The sequence below is a fragment of the Leishmania braziliensis genome, chromosome 33, assembly GCF_000002845.2.
Source record: "Leishmania braziliensis MHOM/BR/75/M2904 complete genome, chromosome 33".
In the NCBI taxonomy this organism is placed as follows: domain Eukaryota; phylum Euglenozoa; class Kinetoplastea; order Trypanosomatida; family Trypanosomatidae; genus Leishmania; species Leishmania braziliensis.
This window is the reverse complement of record NC_009325.2, coordinates 134,020-155,631: the sequence shown is the minus strand read 5'-3', so window position 1 is coordinate 155,631 and position 21,612 is coordinate 134,020. Positions and strand designations below refer to the sequence as shown.

Here is a 21,612-nt window from a genome sequence, read left to right as displayed (position 1 = left end):
CCGGTGCGTATCCGAAAATTTGCCGACGTGCTGTTTTGCGGTTGCTTGCCTCTCTGTCAAAGTACACGCTCCACGAGGAACCCTCTACACACCCTTACCAACCTGTAGTCAGTGGAGCTCATTACCTCGCTTGCCCTCTCTCTCTCTCTGTTCACCGCCTCTCCAGAGAGCACGAGTCTTGTTGCTCGCTGCCACTTCACCCTCTTGCTTTTCCTCGACGTGCTCTTGGCTCCACTTCTGCACAGTCGCTTGATAGGGAATCGCTAGCCTCGCGCAGTGCCTCGCTGAAAGCCGTTTGCTTTTGGGGGCAAGCAGCGCTGTGCCACCATGGCGAGGGCTACGCCCCCGCGCGCGGTCTCCCAGGATCCAGCACCCCTCACACCTCTCTGTGTGGGGAAGCCCGACAGCTCCCCCCCTCCTCTCCCTGCCCAGTGCCGCACCGCTTCTGGTGGTGACAGGGGGTCCAGCGCCCACGACGCAGGGATGTCAGGGGGGTGTATCGCTGCTGATGTCGGCGGCCGGGTCCTGGACGGCGCTGCATCGGAGCGGCCTGCGGCCAGTAGCATGTTTGCGCCACCCGTATGGTGGGCGGGGTGCCGGCGCGATGTGGGGGCGTGGGGTGGGTGTGGGGTGGGGCAGGGGCCGTGCCGGGGTGGCTGGGCCGGCGCATTGCTGTGGCGCGTGTCTCGCCCAGCTTCGCGCGACGCAATGGGCCTGCGACAGGCCGTGGAAGAGGGGGCCGGGTGCAGAGCGGAGTTTGAGCTCGTCTGCTGTATGATGGCGGATGGACACGTTGCTGAAGGAAAGTGCCAGTGCCCAGTGATGCAAATGCAAGTATCCATAGAGCCGTGCAGTTGCAGCATTACTTGCGGTCACTATGAGAGTCTCACTGGGTTGCTTATACTTACTTATGCCTGTGAATACCTGTGACTGCACGCTCAATAACACTGCGTGGGGGCTGCGTAGCCGTTGACTCGAGAATGACGCCATCCACTGCTGCCCTCTCCGGTTGTTGGTGAGCTCTCTTTTATCTGTAGGGGTGCTTGTGTGGGCTTATTTACTGCGTCTTTGCGGCCATGCTCGCTCCCTACGTGGGTAGACACGAGTAATCAGCGCAGTAGACAACGTTAGCAGCAGCATAGACGCTGTGTACCCCTTTCATACATAAGTCCCTCGACGGAGCACGAGCAGTCAACGTAGCGAAGACCGTTGCAGGGACGTGACTTTCTTTGGTTGCGCTTCTGCACTCATGCTGCGGCTTTGACATCAGGTGCCTCGCGCGGTCTCTGATATGTTTGGAAACGCTCACTTTACTTTCACCTTCCGCAGTGCAGGGTACCGAGGCACCAATGACGCGCGCCGTTGTTGTCGTTGCCACAGTGAGCGGTGGTGCGAATCTCAGCGGACACGTGCCGTGTGTGAATTTCTCAGCGGTCCTCTTCGTCTTTCACCGTCTCGCTTCGTCTCGTCTGTTCACTGCCTCTTGTTGTCTGTGTGCGTTGTTTTGTTTCTCTCTCTCACTATGTGTGTTTGCGGATGCCTTCACGAGACTTGCTCGAGCTCGCGATGCAAGCGCGAAACTTGTGCGTCCTCTACGGCTACTTCTCACGACATTGACTTCAGCGCGAGAGCGACCTCATTTTAGCTTCGCGCGTGACAGTGTGTGACGTGTGCCTTCCTACGTCGAGGCCACCTGCGAGCACTTACGCTTTACCTACACGCTCTTTGCTTGCTCTTCTAGTTTCGTGCGCTCTTCATGCACCAGCTCAGGACCTTTAAGTATGTGGCGTCTGAGCTGGGCCACGACGAGCCGGTGCTGCACGCCGTCGTTGTCACCCACCGCTGCCTTCCTTCAGACCCACTGGAGGAACACTTCACGTCGACTATTCCTCACACAGTCACCTCTGCTTCGCGCAAATTGAGCAGCACTGAGGCGAGCGTTGGCGCAGATGTTACTGTGCAAAGTACAGCTGCAGTAACCAGTAATGGAACGCTTGCTGTGCCGCTGGAAGTAGCTCTGACGGTGGAGCAGGAGCTCGCCAACCTCGACAATAGGCTTGCCTCCTGGAAGGAGCAGCGCCTCGCTGATCTTCAAGCACCTGGTAGTGTGCGTGCTTCTTCATCTTCGTTTCAGATGGAGGTGGCAATGGAGAAGAGGTTGGCGCGGAAGCGCATCGAGGAGCAGGACCGTGCTCAGCATCGCATGAATCTTCTCCTCACTTCTCTCGGTCCGCGCATCGATAGGCAGCTGCAGCTAATGACACGTGAGCATGACAGTGAGCAAGCATCGGCGAGCAGCAGTGCGAAGGTGGCAGCGACAAGCAACGTTAATGATTCTGCTGGCGCAAGCAGGAGTACAACCACCGCCACCACCCTGCCGCCCCCCTCCCCTCGTGCGCGCATCCTCTGCGATCAGCAGTACGTTGTCACACGCCAAGAGATCGTCCTGGAGGAGCGAGTCACAAGGCAAACACTGCTGCGCAACCTGTGGGACGTTCGCCGTCTGACGCATCTCGTGGAGGATGAAGTGTTGTTTCGCCGTAGCATCGAGACACGCGAAGGCATGTGGCGAGACCGCCTCGACGGTGAGTCGGACGCTTCCGTGGAAGTGGACTGTGTGTAGTGCCTCTTTCTCTTTGCTCCTCTCGTGTGGTATTGTGGCGATGACCGGCAGAGGTGCCGCCTCTTTCCTTCACCCTCCTCTTTTCACTACTCAGTGCTGATATGTACACTAGCAAACCATCCGGCCTCTTCCGCGGAGGCTATCTTCGGATGCCAACTCACTTTGGTTTTCTTTTTTCCTCACCTCCCTCCCGTCGTTTCACAACGATCGACGCCTTCGTGTTGGGCTCATGGACTGTCTTCTGCTCTAATTACGTGCATCGATTGTGTGCGTGTGCGTGTGTGTTGCACGACGTCAAATAACCCCCACCCACAATTCATCCCCGGAAGTGGACACAACGAGAGGACAACGCGACGGGGGACATCCGCACGGGTGCATGTCGCTGATCTTCAATCAATGGGTTGAATGGTGCACGCCTCGTGCACGCGTGCGCCTCTTCATGCGCTCATCTCGTCTGTGGAGGTGCCTACAGCCGCAGGGTATGGGCCGCGAGTCTGCGTTTTGCGCTCTTTAGTCTCTCTCTCTCCCCCCTCTCTCTCTTTCCCTTTGTGTCTATGTGTGTCTGTGTGCGCATGGGCCTGGCTATCGCCGCCGCTCATTTCCCCCTTCCCTCTCTTTTCTTCGCTTATGCCCCCCCCCCCCCCCTGCCTGAGCGTGTGGGCAGTCACACGCGAAACGAAGTGCATCGCTCACTCATTTCCTCAAGCGACGCACCCGCACAACCGGCATCAGCGGGCCCTTTTGCGCCCTCCTCGCACGTCCCCCCCCTTCTGGAAGGGCAGCGCTCTTTTCTTCCTCTTGTTTGAGCGCTTTGCACATGACTGACTGCAGCGCTCTCATACGTGCACGTCCACTGGTTGCTGCGCTTGTCTTCACGCCGTCCACATAAACTCCTTCCCCAGTTCCTCACAAACTCGAATTCACGCTCCATCGCTTTCTCCTCTCTCTTGGGTGCGCGTTTCCTTGCTTGACTCATCACATATCCTTTATTCCGCGCTACATCGCTACAGATGCTCGAGAAAGTTGTGCCAATCCCGTTCTTGGGCAAAGAGGTCTCGGGTTGGCTCTACCGCACTACGCGTTGGATGCGCAAGCACCCGTACAGGGCGACCTCCATCTTACTCGCGTGCGTTGGCAGCTCCATACTCTACGAAGCGCAAGTGACGCACAGGAATCGCATGCCATCTCCTAACGTCAACAACCACCTTGAATATCAGCTGAAGGAGGCCTCGCTGTGGGAGCGGTGGCTCCGTTGTGCCAGCACCACCCAGCAGGGCGTGAAGGGTACGCAAGCGGCGGCACTCGAGGATCCAGGCGACATGCCGGTGCCAGAGGACGTCGTGCGGCAGCAGCGGTTGGCGCAGCGCACCATTGCCGATGCTGAGCGGCTGCTCGCAACCACCACCGATCCTGAAGAGCGCCAGTCCTTGAAGGAGATCATTGAGCATGAGAAGAAGCTGATGGTGGGCGTCAACAACACCACGATGTTGATACGCAGCGGCCAACTCGAAGTGCGTGCCCCGCACTGGGAGATTCGCAACAACGAGCGGAACTGGAGCATTCTGTCGCGTGACCAGCAGCAGCAGAAAGACCACTACTGGTACCGCCTCGAGCGCAGTCGTGAGGATGATTTTGCGCGCAACACCTACTCCTCGCCGTAAGCAGCTCATGCGAGATTTGAGGTGTCTCTGGGTGTCGTTTCCGTGTACCGCCATGAGTTGGCTGTTGTTGCTGAAGTGGATGTGTGCTGGCGATCTCCTTCCCTGGCTACGTTATCTGCAGCGCAATAACTCTGCAAAGTAAAGCAACGACAAGAAGAACAAGAACGCGTGCGAATCACCTCCTCTCTTCTTGCTTCTCTGGGCGAGAGAGATGCGCACGAAGCCGGGGGAGGAGGAAAGGTAAGGAGCTGGGCTTCATACTCGTCTGCAGTCGCACTGTGCGAGTAGTTGGTGTGCCGCCAACGATAGCGGAGGCCTTGGCCACCTGCCTCTGCCTGTGTACCTGTGCTGAGGGCCATTGGACTCGACCTCTTCTCTATTCGACCTCTGCGTTGTTCCTCACCCCTCTCGCTTTCTCACTGCAGCTACATCTGTGCCAGCAAGAGAGGGACTAGAAGGTTGGCGCTCTTCACCGCCATCTCATCCATTTCGGGTCCCCTCGCCCTTGCCGTCTGTGGCCGTGCCCCCTCTTGCCCCCCCCCCCCCCCGCCTCAGTTCACCTTTCAGCGCGACGTTACAGGGCGATTACTCTACCTCCTACCACGATTGGAAAGTACGTGGAGGCTTGTCGTTCCAGGATAATTCTCATAATGCGCAGCTGTGCCAGAGTCGTCGCACCTACCAGAAGAGCGGCGTGCCCCGGCGCTCTCTGTGACCAGCGCTACCGCATAAGCGGCGGTGGTCGCGGGGACTTGTTCACACGACACGCCAGCGCCTTCAAGCCACCCACGTCCGGCGTGCTTCGTGGCTTGATTCACTCTTCCCAGACGACAGACCCACAGTTCGGTCAGCTGCAGACTCGCAAACGCATCCAGCATGCCATGCATGACCGAACGTTGTCGGGCAGCGGTCATCACCGCACAGCCATCGCAGCGTGGTCGTACCTGCTTCCCTCCCTTCGACAATGTGTTGAGCAAGCGGTACCCGGCACGCTGTACGAAAAGCTGCGCACCGACGAGGCACCACTTACGCCCGCGGAGTCTCAACAACTTTCTGATGCGCAGCATCTCCTCCGCTTTGAGCTGCAGCAGCGCATTGGGCTGCTCGAGGACAGCCTGGCAGACGCTGAACTCCCGTATCTCCTACAGTGGCCCACGGTCTTCCAGCGTGCTTGGCTTCGCTTGCCCATGAGCCAAGGCTGCGGATCGGTGACCGAGGCAAAAGGTGAAGCCGTCGTCCCGGTGCCATCATCCTCTGTTCATGCCCCTGCTGTTCTCCCCATCGCCGCGTGGGCGCCGGCGCCGCCCTCTGCGTCCTCTCTCGCGCGCCTGAGGGGGCCAATTGGGGGTGGCGCTCTTGTTCTCCGTCTGGCACAACTCACCGGGCACGTGGTAAACTGCGTCGAGGAGGACCTGAGTAGGCTTGAACGTGGCTGTGCTCCACGAGAGGACGGAGCACCACGCAGTCGCCGTCAGGCTGCCCTGGAGGCGGCTTGGCGAGCACAGTGGGCAGCCTCGCTGAGCTGGCACTCTGGCACGTCGTAGGATGGACTGGGGAGGGGGAAATAGGCAGCAAGACGATACCCAGGTGTCGTGGAAAGAAGACTGAAGGAGGCAGAGAGAGAGAGAGCATATCTCCGAGCGGTTCACTTAGGTAAAGGTCAAGTCCGCTACATCGCGCTCGCCTGGTGGGCGCAGACCGCGGGAAGCTAACGCACGCACAGACGCACTCACCGGTCAAGAACGAAGAGAGACGCATGGGGTGCTCGCGTCTGTGCGTGCCGGAGGTGTTGCGCGCTTCTCTGTCTGCTTTTCTTGTAGTTGTCGCTTCACCTCCACTCTCCCCTGAGCGTTCTTGCGTATTTTGCAACGTGCCCTCGGTTGTGGTCATCCCACCGTTGTATGCGTTTGGTTCACCGCGAAGAGCCCACAAAAAGGGAAAAAAAATGATAGCGCTTCTTGGCGCATATGCGCGTGCGTCATGCTCGCGGGTACCGCCCTGCGCTTGTGCAGTGTTGTGGGCACGACAAGCCCACGCTCTTCCAAAAGGCGAGATGCTGCTGCATTGCGTGGGCTGATTTGAACAGCCTTTTCGATTGTACGTTCTGCTCTCTTCCTCCCTCCCCTCTTTGCTTTGTGTGGGTGCCGTCGTTTCATGACACAGACAAGCAGAGGCGTTTGACGACTCGCCTTCTCTCGGGCATACACCTCACCCACAACGACTTCTAGGGGCCTGATGGCGACCGTGTCGATACACTTTGCTCAGTTTCTCCATCAGCTGGTGGACGCGGATGCATTCTTGCAACACTACATACTCGAGCGCGTCTCTGCTCACGTTGCGTTTCATGAGTCCACGACCGTAATCTCCCCATATGTTGACCCGGCAGCGCCGCTCGACGCTGTGCCTCTATGGTCTCGCCCGGAAGGCCTTCCACCTCTCCCACACGGTGCATATTCAAAGCCGCAGTCGGAGATTGAGCCGTCTCTGCGTTGGGCGCCTGTGGAAATGGTGCTGATGCTGGACGTGTTCGAGGTGGCTCAGCGCTCCCCGAGTGGGTGCCAGTTTCTCTTCCTCACTTCCACTGTCTCCATGGAGGCTTCAGCCTCTGTGGCTGTGGCCGCGTGGCTGAAGTGCTATGTAACAGGTTTCGCCGAGGAGCAGCGCACCGAGGGCACCGTGGCGACGTCCTGTGCCGGTGGGCGAAGGCGGCCCTCGCTGTGGCCGTGGTCGTGGTGCACGGCGATTCTTCACGGGAAGCTCGAGTGCAAAGTGCGGCTTCTTCTTCTGCGTATTCCTAGTCTCTACGCCATGGCCACCTCTGGCGCAGGGACGCTTGGTCCTGGCAAGCGTCTCTGCGACGCGCTCTCTGTGACTCCCGCTATAGCGGCTCCATCACTTCTGCATTCTGGAGAGGCCGACTCCTTGACAGAGCAGCTTAGCTCCATCCTGCCTCTCTCCATGAAGTTGGAGCAGCTGCCCAGTGCACGGCTCACGAGCACGAGCACGAGCAGCCCCTGCCGCACCTATCCGTCCGACCGCTTCTTGGAGTGCTCGCACGCAGTTCACGTAACTGGAGTTGTCCACCAGGTCTTCTACGAGGGCCACAGCGCAGCGCTGCCCGCTCCCTGGGTGACGGTGCTACTGCTTCCACTAGCAGCACCTCTTCCTCATTCCGCTTTTTCTAAGTGCGGCAAAGAGTCACCCAGGCGTCGGGAGGTCGACTTGAGCCTCCTCGGGTTTCCCCAGTACAGTGCCGTTGCCGTCATCGGAGGCGTCATTGCGGTGCGTGGCCACACGCAGGTCGCCCGGTGTCGCGCCGGCGCCAGGGCAGGGGCAGCTGTGCCGCTTCGCCTCGGTGGAGCAGCGGAGACGTCGTTGGAAGAGTACATTGTTGCGACCTGGGCTGCTCCAGTGCAGCTTTCAGCTGGGATGTTACGGGCAAGCGGCTGCTCGTGGCCGCGCAAGAGCTGTGCGGAGTCAATTATCGAAAAAGCGGCAGATGCTTCTCCACTAGCCACGACGGTGGGACGGGATTACGCGGCGCTGGAGCCCATGGTAGAGTCACCCCACCATGCAGGCAGCGCGGCAGATGGCGTTGGCGACGACTATTTGCGACAATGTGATGATGCGGCGGTGGGATTGACGGTCGCAGAAGAGGAAGTGGCTGCGCGCGCTGCTCTGATGTACTGGGAGGGTGCTCGGCTGGCGCTCGGGATGGAGGCACCAGGGCAGGCAGACGATGGGGACAGAGGGACTTGGGTAGCACATTTGTTCAGTGTCTCGCTTGATTTCCTCGTCGCATCTCAGCTCGCGCTTGTCTCCGCGCAGATGACTGACGGTGTGGTGGTGCTCGCCGTGGATGAGGCAGTGCCGGAGTCGCTTCTCACGCGACTGTTGCGGCGACTCGATCGTGCGGCGCCAGGTGCAACGCTCGAGGTGCCGTCCTCTATTCTAACGCGCGCCAAGCCATCCTTTTTTCTCCCTTCGTACCACACGCAGCGCGTCCCTGCACCACTCGCGTCGAGAGCGCGCGCGTCATCGTCAGTGACCTCTGCGGTGGTGGGGACGTCAATGGGGCCACCGGCTGCGCGTCCAGTGCGGCGTCATCTCGCACCCGCAGAAAGTGTCGTGAGTGCTCCACCGCCGCCCTGTTACCCAGAGACCCTTCAGGGTGGCGCTCTCACGCACGCAAACGGTCGCACTCTCGTTCTGCAGCGCGTTGAGGCGCTCCCTGCACGGACCCTCAAGCTCCTACAGGAGGCCCTGCACGATGAAGCAAGCGATGTGGAGAAAAAGGAGGTGGCAGCGTTTGACTCGCATGAGAGCGAGGGCGCATTCGGCTCTTGTGTCGCGACGTCGTCCCGCGCAGCAGGTCAGGAGCAGCGACAGTTAGCGCAGACACCGTCCACGAACCCCGCCGGCGCTACTCGTCGTTTGATTCGACGCGAGGGCGGTCAAACAGTGAAGTACTGCGCCACACACAGCGCTCTGTGCAGTGTGCGGCAGGGATTGTCATTTATGCAGAAGAGCCAACTGGTCGAGTTTGCGGAGCGCTGCGACGTCGTCGTGCGACCAGCGTATGACACGCACCGGCAGATGACTGCGCTGCAGGGCAGCACTGTGCCCTCCTTTAGCAAGTTGCTTCACGCTCGTGGTGAGGCATGGCTGGAACTTCTGGGCGCAGCGCTGGCGCTACCTATGCACAAGGTCGTCGCTGATGGCCCTCCGCTGAACTCCATTGCCGCAGCACCAAGCTATGCCCCCAATGATGCACCGACGCTGTCGGAGGCGTGCAGCCGACTCCTGAGCACGTACTTCATCGCAGCCAAGGCGCTGTGTGTCGAGGGAGCCGACGCGAGCATGATGAAGACCCTTGTAAAGCTCACTGTGGCGCACACGGAGTGGCGCACACGCCTCACGGTGGCCCTTCAGCAAGGGACAGGGAACTCCATAACAGCATTCTCTCCGACTTGTGCGGTGACGGCGCTGATCGACGCGGTGGTCGCGGTGGGGCTGTGCGACGCGACACTGCACTTCTTCACAGCCAAGACGCTTCTCGGTGAGTGCGTGTTTCGCCTCCTTGAGTCCGAGGCGTGGCCTGTCTTGGTATCCGAGTATTGCAGTGTCCAGTCTCCGCAGCAGGAGGAGCACGACACGCGCAGCGCGTTCGGTAGTGCTTCTGTACATGGTAAAGAAGGCGGCCTGCTCAGCTGGCAGCAGCTCTACGCTGAAATCGAGTACCGCACGCGCCTTGTTCCCGTCTCGGCGCACCCCACAGAGCTGCAGCCGTCCTCCTTCTCGATTCTGCAGCTGGCGCAGGACTTGCAGAGCCACCTCGAGTGTACGGTGCGACAAAGCCACGTCGCTCGTTCGTTGACGGAGGGAGGCGCAGGGTAGCGCTGCACCTGTGCGTGCCCGTCTGCCGCTTCCAAAGTTCAGGACATCTCGACATCATCGGACGTTCTCCTCCCATCATTATACCACTACCGGTTCGTGCCAATGCCTGAGCCTGTCGCGTAGCGCTTCTCTTCTCTGTTTTCTTTTACTACTTTATCTGCTCACCTTTTTCTGCTAACATTTCTGCCGTCACACTGATGTACCGCGTTGCACTGCGTGGCAGTGGCGCCACCACATGCGTTGGTGGCACATCTTTCCCTTTTAACGAATCTCACTTGGTATGTGCGGGTGCTGTAGACCTCTGCGGCGCCTCGTTTGCTTGAGAGAGAGAGAGAGATCCTCGTGTTCACTGAAGGGAGAATGAGGCAAAGGGGGGTGCCACCTATGAGCAGGGGGGGCTTCTGCGTTTGTGTGTGGATACACAAAACTCCTTTTAGTGACGCCAAGAGAGAGGGCATGGGCTGGCACTAGTGGGCGTGAGTTCCACTACGTAGATGAGAGGATAATGCCCCCCCCCCTGTTTTCACTCTCCGCTCTCCCTTCCTCCTGCGGGCATGGACGCCACGGCGTCGGCCCTTGCGCATCTTGATCACCTCGCTCATTGCCATTCTCTCTCTCTCTCTGACCAGTTTTTTCTGCTTTATCTCCCATTTCGTGGTAGCAACACCAAAGTTACGCAGCACTGCACCCCCTGCTGCACACTGAGCCGCACCCAGATTTACAAGTGTGTGTGTGTGCGCTCCTGTCTCTTGTGCTCTCATCTTCTACCTCTCCGTTGCCCTTCCTCGTTTCCACCAAACTACACATCCACACACCCACACACACGCACATACGTGTGCATTCTTTTTTCATTACAGCTCTTCATTGAAGGTTGTCCACAGCAAAGATGATGTTCGGTCGACCGCATGCGCTACAGAAGGAGTGGGGCAACATGTACTTCTATGAAAAGTTGCACCACCTCGTCGACCACACCTCCAACTTTGTCATCTCGAAGGTGGACTGGTGGCTGCCCTCCGTTGCAGTGGGGATCGCGCTTAGTCTTTTCATTCTCGGCGGCCCAGAGGCCCTGCCACAGGCGGCGTCGATCATCCTGCCTTCGGCAACCCCCGCTATGACTACTCCGCCATTCGCGTCGCCTGAGGGGCTGCAGAGTGGAGCAGCCCCAGAGGATGCCGAGGATTTTTAGCGACTGCGACCGTAGGGTCCGTGCAATCGTGCACAACGGGAAGACAGGCAGCAAAGACCACACACGCCTGTATGGTTGTCTGTGTATCACAGCCCATGCATGCCCCTTCTCTGATGGTGCTCTTCCTCAGCTTTTTAGGGTTCGCCTCCTGTGTCATGCGTTTATCCCCCGCACTGTAAGGCCACAAAGACGGCGCGTGTGCTCTGCAATTCATCTCACTTCGCTGCTGCTTCATACGCCTGCACGCAAACGCACACGCTCTCTCGACGTCTTCATGGGGATGATGTGCGCCTGCCTGCCTGTCTTTCTGGGCGTGAGCGGGTCATCGAGAGCGATACGGGGCCAACATTTGGTGCTTCCGTAGTTTTCGATTCACGTGGCGCGTGAGATAGCGCAGCGTTCTCCTCTCCTCGATGTGCGCTTTCCACCGTTGGTCTGCTGCGTCTTTCTTTCCTACGAGGGTGTCCGACCCACTGTTGTCCTCAATGGGCTACTCGTAATTTGGCGGATCACTGGACACTCGAGGCACACCATCTTTCACCCCACATGATCGCACACGCACTCCTCTGATGTGGCACATTTCACTAGTGCTGCCTGAGGCTTCCCCCGTCGGGTGTCTACCGCTTCTCCTCTCTCGATGCCCCCCCCCCCCCTCCTCAGAGCCACTGGCGGTGAGCTCTTTGTGCACAGGCATGCGCCTATGCAGGGCGCCTCCGCCTGACACACCCCACGCCTGGCAAGGGCGTGTGAATTCAGGAGAGCGCGGAATGTCGCTGCTGCCACCGACGCATGGCATGGACGGAAATGGAAGATCGAGACGGGAGAGGCACCCAGGCAACAGCGTCGCCCTGAAGCACAGGCCCCACGAGCTGGACGCGCGGGCACTATGCGCACACGCTGCCGGGCCCAGCTGGCATGGTGTATCACACCCCCACAAGGCATGCGGTGGTCAGAGGGGCAAGGTCGCTGGGCAGGGCAGGTGCGAAGGGATCCATATCGATCAGCCTCACAGTGGATGTGCGCGGCGTCTCCTACGTCCGACCGGCCGGGATGGCGCAGCACGGATGCCGGCGGCATGGCGAGAGCACCGCGGACTGCACCATGGAGCCCTCCAGACTCCGATGTGAGGCGTCACCAGGCGATGTCATGGTGTGCGGAGGGGGTGCAGGGTCGCCGAGGGCGCTGACCTGCAGCTGTCCCACTTCCTCCCTGGGCGCATCCTGCGTGCACCTAGCCCGCTTCCTGTTGCCGCCGCGACAGGCGCGGTCGCCTTCGCCCTCGAGCAGGACCCTGGACGCGGCCCGCTTGGATCGGGGCGTGCAGTCCGCCCAGGCCCGTGTGGCGCCGACTGTGCGGCATGCATGTGAGGGAAGGACGTGAAGCGTCTGTGGGGCGCATGGCCCAATTTGACTGCTGGGTGGCTCTTCCTCGACGACGAGGCCTCAGCCGTGGCGCCGCTGGGGGTATGCGCGGGGCGTGGTGGTGTGCGACTCTGATTGCCGACGAGTTTGGCTGCTGGGATGGACGCGTTGACGAGGAGAAAATGACGTGCGCGCTTTCATGTGCCGGACTCTCCTCTCGACTCGTTTGTTGCTTTTTTCGTCGCCTGGTATAGCATGACGCCTTGCTGGCTTTGCCGTCTGATATGTGCAGCTCCTAACACCTCTCTACCGCTGCCTCTTCTTTCTCTTTCTCCCGGGAGCCTCAATTTCTGCAAAGAGGCCGCGCGGACGCGTGCACCTTCACGTCATTGACGCGCGCATACACCTTCTCATTTATTGAGGCACCATTGTGACATCGACCAGCCACGGAGAACGCTGACACCCAACACGCAGAGAGCGAGCATCCCCTATGCGCCTGCTCGCTTGCTCGCTTAACTACACGCGTATTACAGTGACATAGGGCAGAAAACGAAAAAGCTCTCGATCAGATGGCGGACGAACGCGACGGTAGCGTCGTACAGGCCTTCCTGGCCCTCGGGGAAGACACTAGCAAACACTTTCGCATGTTCTCCAGAGGCTCCAACCCGGGATGCTACGTGCTGGGCTGGTGGGCCACCTTTGTAGCTAAGGAGTACATCAAGTCCACCGCTGTGCTGAAGCAGTGGCCCGCTGGCGGCAGCTCCTCCTCGGGTACGATCGATGTTGTCGTCGTGAATGACGCACTCTGCAAGGAGGTTATCCGCGACTGCCTGCTGCGGCGCGGAGTGTCGGTCGAGTACTACGAGCGAGAGACCCCCGGCGGGCCGTACGTGTGCCGGCAGCGCGGCTCACCGGGGAATATCACCGACTTCGAGGCATCACTTTTTGAGTTTGAGGAGACAGAGATTCAGCTGCTGGCGAGTGGCTCCCTTGTATTCGGCGCGAAACAGGACACTCAGCCAAAGATTGGCTTTGCAGCGCTGAATAACACGCTACGACAGCTGAGCTTTGCTGAGTACACGGACACTCCGCAGCTCACCAGCCTGGACGCGCTCGTCGCACAGACAAACTTGAAGGAGCTTCTTTTGTGTGTGATGTCGCCCACCGCTTCTGCCGGCGGCGAAGCAAACTTGGACGACGATGACCGTATCACCGCAGTGCGCCGTATCTGTGAGCGGTGCGGTGTGCAACTGAGCGTGCGCACCCTGCGCGAGGTTCAGCAGCTGCAGACGAGAGAAGCCTCTGCGAAGGGAATCGAGGCACTGGCAGAGATTCTGCGAGTGCCAGAGGAGCGACTGCCGTTAGAGTTATGCCCGATCGCGCGACACGCTGTGGAGAACATCCTCAGTCGCATCGATGTGATGGACTCGTCGAATCAGCGCGCCTTCTACTTGCGCCGCATCGTGCCGTCCACGTATGTGAAGCTGGACAGCGCGGCGATCGAAGCGCTGAACCTGGTGAGCAAGAAGCCGGAGCCGCGCGGCTCCCTTCCGACGTCTGTGTTCTCGTGGCTGAATCGTTGTCACACCGGCATGGGCGCGCGTGCGATGCGGCAGTGGCTGCTGCAGCCGCTCCGTTGCGTCGACGACATCAACCAGCGCCTCACCATGGTGGAACTCTTCGTGGAGAACCCCATTCTGCGCGACATGTTTACAGCCCAGGTGCTGAAACGGTGTGGCGACATGGATCGACTTAATCGCAAACTGCAGCGGCGCAGCCTCGCTCTTAAGGAGACGCAGGCGTTCCTGGAGTTTGTCGCGGTTGTCCCTGCCGCGCTACAGACTCTGAGCACCTACACAGGTCCACAGTCGAAGCTCTTGAAAGATGAGTTCATTGCCCCGATGGAGGACATCAACGAGCACATGAAAAACCTGAAGACGTTGATCGAGGCAACCGTGGACTTCAGTGACCGCAATGCCGTCCGCATGAACGCCACCTTCGACGACGAGCTGCAGGACCTGCACGAACAACTCACAGCCACGCAGCGGCAGATCGAGAAGGAATACAACCACGTCCTGAGCAAGTACGGGTGGAATGAGAAGCAGCTCAAGTACGAGTACCACGGCACGTATGGTTACGTCTTCCGTGTCTCTCGCAAGGAGGATCGCCAGCTGCGCAGCGCAAAGGAGCTGATTACGTTAAGCACGTCCAAGGACGGCGTGCGGTTTGTGTCGGAGAAGATGGCGGTCCTCAGCGAGCAGTACCGGCGCGTCAGCGCCGACTACGAGACGCGGCAGATGGACCTCAAGCGCAAGCTAGTGGATACCATCGCCTCCTACCTGCCCGTGCTCGACGACGCCAAGGAGCTGATAGCAACTCTGGACGTTTACGTTGCCTGGGCTCTCGTAGTGAGGGATTGTCCGCGTCCGATGGTGCGGCCAGTTTTACGCGAGGCCCCGGAGCCTGTAACGCTAGTGAAGCAGGAGGGGGCAGTCGTGCGCAGCGCAGACTCGGCGCCGCTTCTCTCTTTCAAGGGACTTCGGCATCCTTTGGTAGAGTTGCGCCTTCCAGGTTACAAGGCCAACTCTCTCCATCTCACCACGCACACGAACGGGCTGCTCATTACTGGACCCAACATGGGCGGCAAGTCCACGTACATGCGCAGTGTCGGCGTCGCTGTGGTGCTGGCGCAGGCAGGCTGTTTTGTGCCCGCTGATGCGGCGGAAGTGCAGGTGCGCGACGCTGTCATGTGCCGAGTCGGCGCGACCGATCATCTGGCGCAGGGTGTCTCAACCTTTATGGTGGAGATGCTCGAGTCTGCTGCGATTATCTCTGGTGCGACGTCGGAAACCCTCGCCATCGTCGACGAGCTCGGCCGTGGCACGTCCACGTACGATGGCTTCGGGTTGGCGTGGGCGATTGCCCAGGACGTGGCGGCGCGTGTTCGCGCCACTCTCTTGTTTTCTAGCCACTTTCACGAGCTGACGCAGCTCCCGCAGCAGTGTGGCGCTCTGCAGAACGTGCACTTTGGCGCCGAGGTCGACGAGGCAGCGGGAACGCTGCGCTTCTCCTACACCCTCCAGCCAGGGCCGTGCGGACGCAGCTACGGCCTGTATGTCGCCTCATTGGCGCACCTGCCAGAGTCGGTGATTGAGTGCGCCAAGGTGAAGGCCGCCGAGTGGGAAACCTTTGAAAAAGAGGATGTCGCAAAGTGCAGTGCTGGAGCAACGCCTGACGAGGCGATAGCGCGGAAGGTTTCGGCGTACGCCAAGCGCATCCGTGCGCTAGAGCAGCAGGGATCCAGCGACAATCACGACAAAGCGGCGAAGCAGCTAAGGCTAGAGATCCAGCAGGACGCAGATGTGCGTCCGTATCTCTGCAAAGTGGCGTAGCCAGCGGTTTGGCGAGCGCACGTCGGCACTGCAGGTGCTGTCGCCTTGCCTTCCTCCATTCCTCTCCAGCCTTCTTTCTCTGTACTCAGTCGTAGGACTGAGCGCGTTGTTTCGCGTGAGGGAAGGGCTGAGAGGGGGAAGGGGAGGGTTCGCTGTTGTAGAGAATTCCTCCCCTCCCCCACGCACTTCTCTCAGGCTCTCTTACCAACGCCGAGATGCATAGAAAATCATAGATAGGGCTCTCACGTAGGAGGAGGGGGGGGGCATATGAAGCCTACGACGCCTTTCCCTTTATCGATCTGTTGGGGGCGAGGAGAGGGAAGGGCTGCTACTAGGCGCTCTCCAAGGCAACACGCCATGCCTACTTAGTACCCTCCCCTCCCTCCATGAGGGTCACCAAGGCAGCCTGATCCCTTGTTAACACCTTCCCTTCCTCAAATAATAGGCAGCCTTTCGACGACTCGTGTGCGCTTCGTCAATCAATACACGAGAGGGGGGGTCCCCATGAGCGCATCATCCCGTGTGCTTGTGCCTGTTGTATGCGTATCGTATCGCGTAGTTCATGGTTGAGGGGTACTTTGTTTTTTTTTCTTTGCACTGTGTAGCACTGGCGGTTTTGGCACTTGCACAATGTTAGCGGCGAAGCAACTTGAAACGCACGCAATGAACCCTTGGTGACTGGGTGCCCGCATTCGTACCCCAGCGCGTGTATGACGCAACCATCATCGCGATGAGCACCTCGCACGCATGTGCATTTGCTCTCAGACGAGTGAGGTGGACTTTTGGGTCGTTCTGCCGTAGTGGCCGTTGTGCGCAGTGTTGACCGTAGAAATGGATAGGTGAGTGACTGCATTATCATGCGGGCATCTGTCTCCACAACGCCAACTGTGTCCCCGCCTCTCTCGCTCGCTTTCTATCGACCGTGGCTCTCTCCCTCTCACCATGAACCTGCCGGACATGCCTCCCTACTTGGCTCACTCTCCCTTCTGCTCTATCCCTCTCCCTCTTTTCTGTCCGCCACACACGCGAAATTCCTCTTGGCGTGTATGTGCATGTCAGCTCTCAGTGGTGGTGTCCTCGTCGCAGCAAGTGAGGCATGCTGTTCTGTCTCCTTGTCAACCTTTCCCTGTTCTATTCTCCTGCACATTCACACTCCCCGCCCATAGGCACGCCCACACATCATCATAATCGGCATCACATGAACACGGGGAGAGAGGCACCTACCGACTACTCCCCCTCTTTTTTTCCCCTTTTGCTATCCAGACACGCACTGCCTTTCCTCTGCTTCACTGCTGTTGTGCCCAATTCGCCTCCTGTGATCATTCGAGTGTGCCATCCTCTGCTAATCACCGTCATTTTATTTTTCTTCTCTTCACTCGTGCTTTATTATTTGGCTGCAACACAGCTGAGCGCCATCGCGTTGACTCCTCCTAAGAGTGCACCCGTCGAGGCTCGCGACTTCCCTGCCATTAATGCCGACCGTTATCTTCGATCCTGTTGCCTGTGCTTTCTTTGTGCCTCTCCACGTTCCTGTACGATTTCCATTGTCTCGCATTTCTGGCTGCACCCCCCACCCGATCTCTCTCTCTGACTCTCTACCTTCTGGTGTGCTAACTCCCGTCTCCTTCCGTCACCATGCAGTCGCTCGTGAACAGCATCGTCTTTGTGCCTCCACAGAACCCCAACAGTCTGCAGCGTGTGCAGCTGCTGCAGCACAGGCGACACATGAGCTTCACGAGTAAAAATAGCGGCGAGAGAATTTCGTACTACCACTTCGATACAAACGGTAATCTCGTGACCAAGGACAGCCTCGAGCGGGTGGTGCGCTCCTCCATGGTTGTACTCTTCCACCACGGCAACGCCGAGGATCTCGGCGGCACCTTCAGCTACGCGCAGTCCATCGCCTGCGCCTTTGGCGCGGCGGTGGTGATATACGACTACTGCGGTTACGGCTTCTCTGGCTTTCCCGACGCTTCGACCCGGGCGGAGGTGACGGAGAAGAGTGTCTACAGCGATGCCGATCACATGTACGACCACCTCCTTTCCCTCGGCTACCCTGCCTACCGCATCGTGATCGTCGGCCGATCTGTCGGAGGCGGGCCAGCCTGCTATCTGGCCGAGAAATACCACAAGGAAGTGGGTGGTCTGGTGTTGATCTCGACCTTTACTTCCTGTCTGCGCGTCGTCTCGTCTTGTTGCCTTCCATACCTGTGCTGCTGCCTCGATTTGTTCCCTAACTACCGCCGTATTGATCACGTAATGGAGTGCCCGGTGCTGGTGATGCATGGAACCCACGACGAAGTTGTTCCATACCGCTGTTCGCGCGAGTTGCTCGAAGATATCGTGAAACACCGCACCAGGGCGCTGCAACGGCTCCTGAAGAAGCGTGAGTGGGCGCGGGCAAACCAGGCAAAAGGCTCGACCACGCGTCGAGTTGCCTCAGCAGCACCAATAAACACCGCGCTGGGATTCATGACTGTCGGCGTGTCGGACGAGCTGGTCACCGCCTCCCTCCCGCCCGTTGACGAAGTCAGTGTGTTCGACCTCTACCGCCGCGCCTACGATAGCCTGCCCGAGGCAGTGCGACGGATGGCAGAGGAGAGTCTCGACGTTACCGCTGCCGACGTGAGTATCGGTGTCTTTCACCGGTGGTTCTCTGGCTGCGGGCACAACAACATCAAGGCACGAGAGGAGCGCGCTTTTTCTGAGGTTTTTAAGTACTTTTTGTGTTTCACAGCCGCCTTCTCGTTGGAGCGGGAGGCGCTGTTGTCATCCAAGTCGGCCGCTAGTGTAGCTAGGGTATCTGGTGACTTTGCCCTAAGGGCTCACAGCGAGGACCGCGAGTAGATAGGCGTGTTCTTCCTCTCCCTGACGTCGTGTGTAGTTGCAATGGCATCGCTCGATGCACATGACTCTGTCTCATGCTTTCTCTCGTGGGCTATTATTGATCAGTAATCGTTGCTGCCACGAGGGATGAGATCGCCAGAGAGGGAGAGAATGGAGAGGAAAATGGCGATCTACGTTACGAACGCCAATCGAGCGCAGGGACACTTCCCCATCTCGCTGCCGCTGCACTTGGAGCGAGAGAGGGGGAGGGTTTCATGCTTCTGCTGTTTCTGTAAGTATCTGCGCATGGCGGTGTCGTCCTATCACGTGAGCATGCCAGGATCGCTGTCATCGACCTTCGTCAGTGTGTGCATGCGCGTCTGTTTTTTTTTTTCTCAGCTTCCTATTTTGCATTTTTGCATGCCCTTATCGACTTGTTTTGCGCTGTCGCTCTCTGCCGACCAAAAGGTGGGGGCACACTCACCCCTCTTCGTCATCGGTCCCGGTTGCACCAGCACACCATCTCAGGTGACCTGAAGGTCTACAAATACCCCCATATCACAACACGAACAAATAGAAACACACTCGCCAGACAGCGCAGAGGAGTGGAAGCAGGCTCCTCTTTCTAGCGGAGGGTACGGCGTACAGGGATGGTGAAGCATCGGTACAAGCACCTGTGTGCGTAGCAAGGCGCTCCCCGTGTGGCTTCGCAATGTCCACTGGTCTCGTCTCTCCGAATTCAGCAACCACATCTTTCTCATCCGGACTCTCTACCCCTTCCCTCGCCTCTTTTCTCAACACACACCCGCAGTAGCTGCCTGGATCTGCGCCGGAGGTTGGAGGCCAAAGCAACGGCTCAGCATTCGGCACAGTCAGCGCGTTTCGTGTATTCACTGCCCAGCTTATGTTCCTGTCACAACATAGCGGCATCGCGTCCGCTCGTTTTTCCCATTATCCACAATGAGCGACCTTCGCGCTATGCCTGGATACGCTGAAATGAAGGACTACTACAACGGTGACTATGTTCCCTACGACTTGCTCACTCGCTACGACGCTCTCCAGCTGGAGCTGCGAAAGCGAAGGGAGCAGCACTTTGTGACGCTCTCGCAAGCGAGCGATGTGGCGATGTCCCACGACGGTCTCGCTGCCACATCAACTTTGCCCCAGCTTGCAGTGAACTCACCGTATGGGACAAGGCGGGCGAATGAGCATCAACAACAAGTGCTGCCGTGGAGTCTTCGATCGCCGCACAGAGCCACGCGGCACCGCAGCGGCTCATGGGGCAAAGGCGACTCTGGTGGTCAAAGGGCAAATCGCCGTGGCAGTATCCACCGCTGCATTCCGCGACCAAGCATGGAGCTGGAAGACATCTACGCCGCGCGGCAGAGCAGCCCCAGCTGTATCTTCGGCGCTGGCTCCCCCACCCAGAACTCTTTTCCTCTCGGCTCTTCATCCCGACACATCGCCCCTTCCTCGGCATCCACCTCCCCCGATGGTGCTGATGCTGTGGCACAGCCGCCGACCGCGTTGTCGAGTAGTGCACTTCGGCGTCATAGGCAACTGCCGAAGCACCGGAGCCAACCACTGGCAAAGGCCTACAGTGAGGAGCCTTCCCCAGGTGATCCCTACGAGGCAGCGGCTGAGGCGCGTCGCCAGGAGCAATTCCTGAGTGAAAGCAAGCGTCTCGGCAAGCCATTTGTGCCGTCAGGGAGCAGTGGACTGGACGTGCCGACTCGTTTCATGCTCGGCGACTGCGTAAGGATGCTCTACCGCTCCATCGCACCGGAATGGCGGGTGGCGACGCCAGTAGTGGTCTCCACCGCCGAGGACCTCGTCGCAGTGTACTTCTCCCTTGACAAACTCTCCAAGGAGCGGGTCACGGCTCTGCTGCAGTACATGAACGCATCCCTCAAGTACAATACCGCCGTTCGCGAATTCCACCTCTCCAAGGTGGACGAAGGCTGGGACGTCCTGACCAACGACGGGTACGTCCTGTACACGTTTCGTCCTCCGTGGGTGAAGAAGCGCGTTTTTCTCCCTGACACAATCACTCCGCCGCACGCACACGTTTGACACTGCGAAGAGGGAGAAGACGGAGGGGGGGGGGGAGGAGGTCAAGGAATGTGGCATCACGCAACACAACGTGTGTGCTACGCTGTTATATTCGAGTGTGCTTTTCATCTCGTGGGCGGGATGTGAAAAGCGCCAAATTAAGTTCCCCTTTTCCCTCCCACTTGGATCTTCGGCCGGTATTCCACCTCAGATCACCTCTCCATGTGCTCCCTGTTTCGTGCAGCTGTTCACATGCACAGAAGACGCGCGTACACGCCCACCAGAGGGGACGCGATCACCGTTATCATTGCCCTCCCAGCTCCTACGTGTGAAGTGTCTGTGCACGTGTGTGCGCGCGCGCATGCGCCTTATGACCGGGATAGAATTCAGCCTGACATCTCAGACACCAGTGCCACCCCTCTGTGTGGGGAAGCCCGACAGCCCCCCCCACCTCTCCCTGCCCAATGCCGCACCGCTTCTGGTGGTGACAGGGGGTCCAGCGCCCACGACGCAGGGATGTCAGGGCGGTGTATCGCTGCTGATGTCGGCGGCCGGGTCCTGGACGGCGCTGCATCGGAGCGGCCTGCGGCCAGTAGCATGTTTGCGCCACCCGTATGGTGGGCGGGGTGCCGGCGCGATGTGGGGGCGTGGGGTGGGTGTGGGGTGGGGCAGGGGCCGTGCCGGGGTGGCTGGGCCGGCGCATTGCTGTGGCGCGTGTCTAGCCCAGCTTCGCGCGACGCAATGGGCCTGCGACAGGCCGTGGAAGAGGGGGCCGGGTGCAGAGCGGAGTTTGAGCTCGTCTGCTGCATGATGGCAGATGGAGAGGCTTTGAGTGAAAAATACCTTTTCACTGTTGCGCACATCGCATTGGCGTCTGCTCAGTCGTTAAGACATACCGCTTCGCTGTCTATCTTCGCGGGATTCTGTACTTCAAGGCGAGCGGAATAACGAGAGGACAGCATTATTTCATTTGCAGGTCTCCTTGCGCTGCGTTGTTGCAGTGGTCCTTCTCTCCCCCCGCACTCGCATGTACACAATGCTTTCCCTCTCTTGTCTCCTTCTCTTAGTAACCTCTCTTCTTTGCGGTCTCGCTGCCTGGCGCCTTCACACGGGC

At 59.1% G+C, this 21,612-nt stretch overlaps 8 protein-coding genes across 8 annotated transcripts; all 8 read left to right on the top strand.

The window, feature by feature from the left end:
• Positions 1–1,756: 1,756 nt before the first annotated feature.
• LBRM_33_0450 (conserved hypothetical protein) lies at positions 1,757–2,623 on the top strand (the record flags this gene model as incomplete). The annotated part of the gene is made up of 1 exon (XM_001567765.1): positions 1,757–2,623. One exon carries the CDS (start codon positions 1,757–1,759, stop codon positions 2,621–2,623), a length of 867 nt encoding a protein of 288 aa, XP_001567815.1.
• A 1,010-nt stretch (positions 2,624–3,633) lies between these two features.
• LBRM_33_0440 (conserved hypothetical protein) lies at positions 3,634–4,284 on the top strand (the record flags this gene model as incomplete). Its single annotated transcript, XM_001567764.1, has 1 exon — positions 3,634–4,284. The coding sequence occupies one exon, from the start codon at positions 3,634–3,636 to the stop codon at positions 4,282–4,284; it is 651 nt and encodes a 216-aa protein (XP_001567814.1).
• Positions 4,285–5,165: 881 nt separating this feature from the next.
• Positions 5,166–5,828, top strand: LBRM_33_0430 (conserved hypothetical protein; the record flags this gene model as incomplete). Its single annotated transcript, XM_001567763.1, has 1 exon — positions 5,166–5,828. One exon carries the CDS (start codon positions 5,166–5,168, stop codon positions 5,826–5,828), a length of 663 nt encoding a protein of 220 aa, XP_001567813.1.
• A 691-nt stretch (positions 5,829–6,519) lies between these two features.
• Positions 6,520–9,681, top strand: LBRM_33_0420 (conserved hypothetical protein; the record flags this gene model as incomplete). Its single annotated transcript, XM_001567762.1, has 1 exon — positions 6,520–9,681. The coding sequence occupies one exon, from the start codon at positions 6,520–6,522 to the stop codon at positions 9,679–9,681; it is 3,162 nt and encodes a 1,053-aa protein (XP_001567812.1).
• Positions 9,682–10,567: 886 nt separating this feature from the next.
• On the top strand, positions 10,568–10,867 carry LBRM_33_0410 (conserved hypothetical protein; the record flags this gene model as incomplete). The annotated part of the gene is made up of 1 exon (XM_001567761.1): positions 10,568–10,867. One exon carries the CDS (start codon positions 10,568–10,570, stop codon positions 10,865–10,867), a length of 300 nt encoding a protein of 99 aa, XP_001567811.1.
• A 1,930-nt stretch (positions 10,868–12,797) lies between these two features.
• On the top strand, positions 12,798–15,620 carry LBRM_33_0400 (putative DNA mismatch repair protein; the record flags this gene model as incomplete). Its single annotated transcript, XM_001567760.1, has 1 exon — positions 12,798–15,620. One exon carries the CDS (start codon positions 12,798–12,800, stop codon positions 15,618–15,620), a length of 2,823 nt encoding a protein of 940 aa, XP_001567810.1.
• A 1,635-nt stretch (positions 15,621–17,255) lies between these two features.
• Positions 17,256–18,467, top strand: LBRM_33_0390 (putative serine peptidase; the record flags this gene model as incomplete). Its single annotated transcript, XM_001567759.1, has 1 exon — positions 17,256–18,467. The coding sequence occupies one exon, from the start codon at positions 17,256–17,258 to the stop codon at positions 18,465–18,467; it is 1,212 nt and encodes a 403-aa protein (XP_001567809.1).
• Positions 18,468–19,406: 939 nt separating this feature from the next.
• Positions 19,407–20,519, top strand: LBRM_33_0380 (conserved hypothetical protein; the record flags this gene model as incomplete). Its single annotated transcript, XM_001567758.1, has 1 exon — positions 19,407–20,519. One exon carries the CDS (start codon positions 19,407–19,409, stop codon positions 20,517–20,519), a length of 1,113 nt encoding a protein of 370 aa, XP_001567808.1.
• Positions 20,520–21,612: the final 1,093 nt, after the last annotated feature.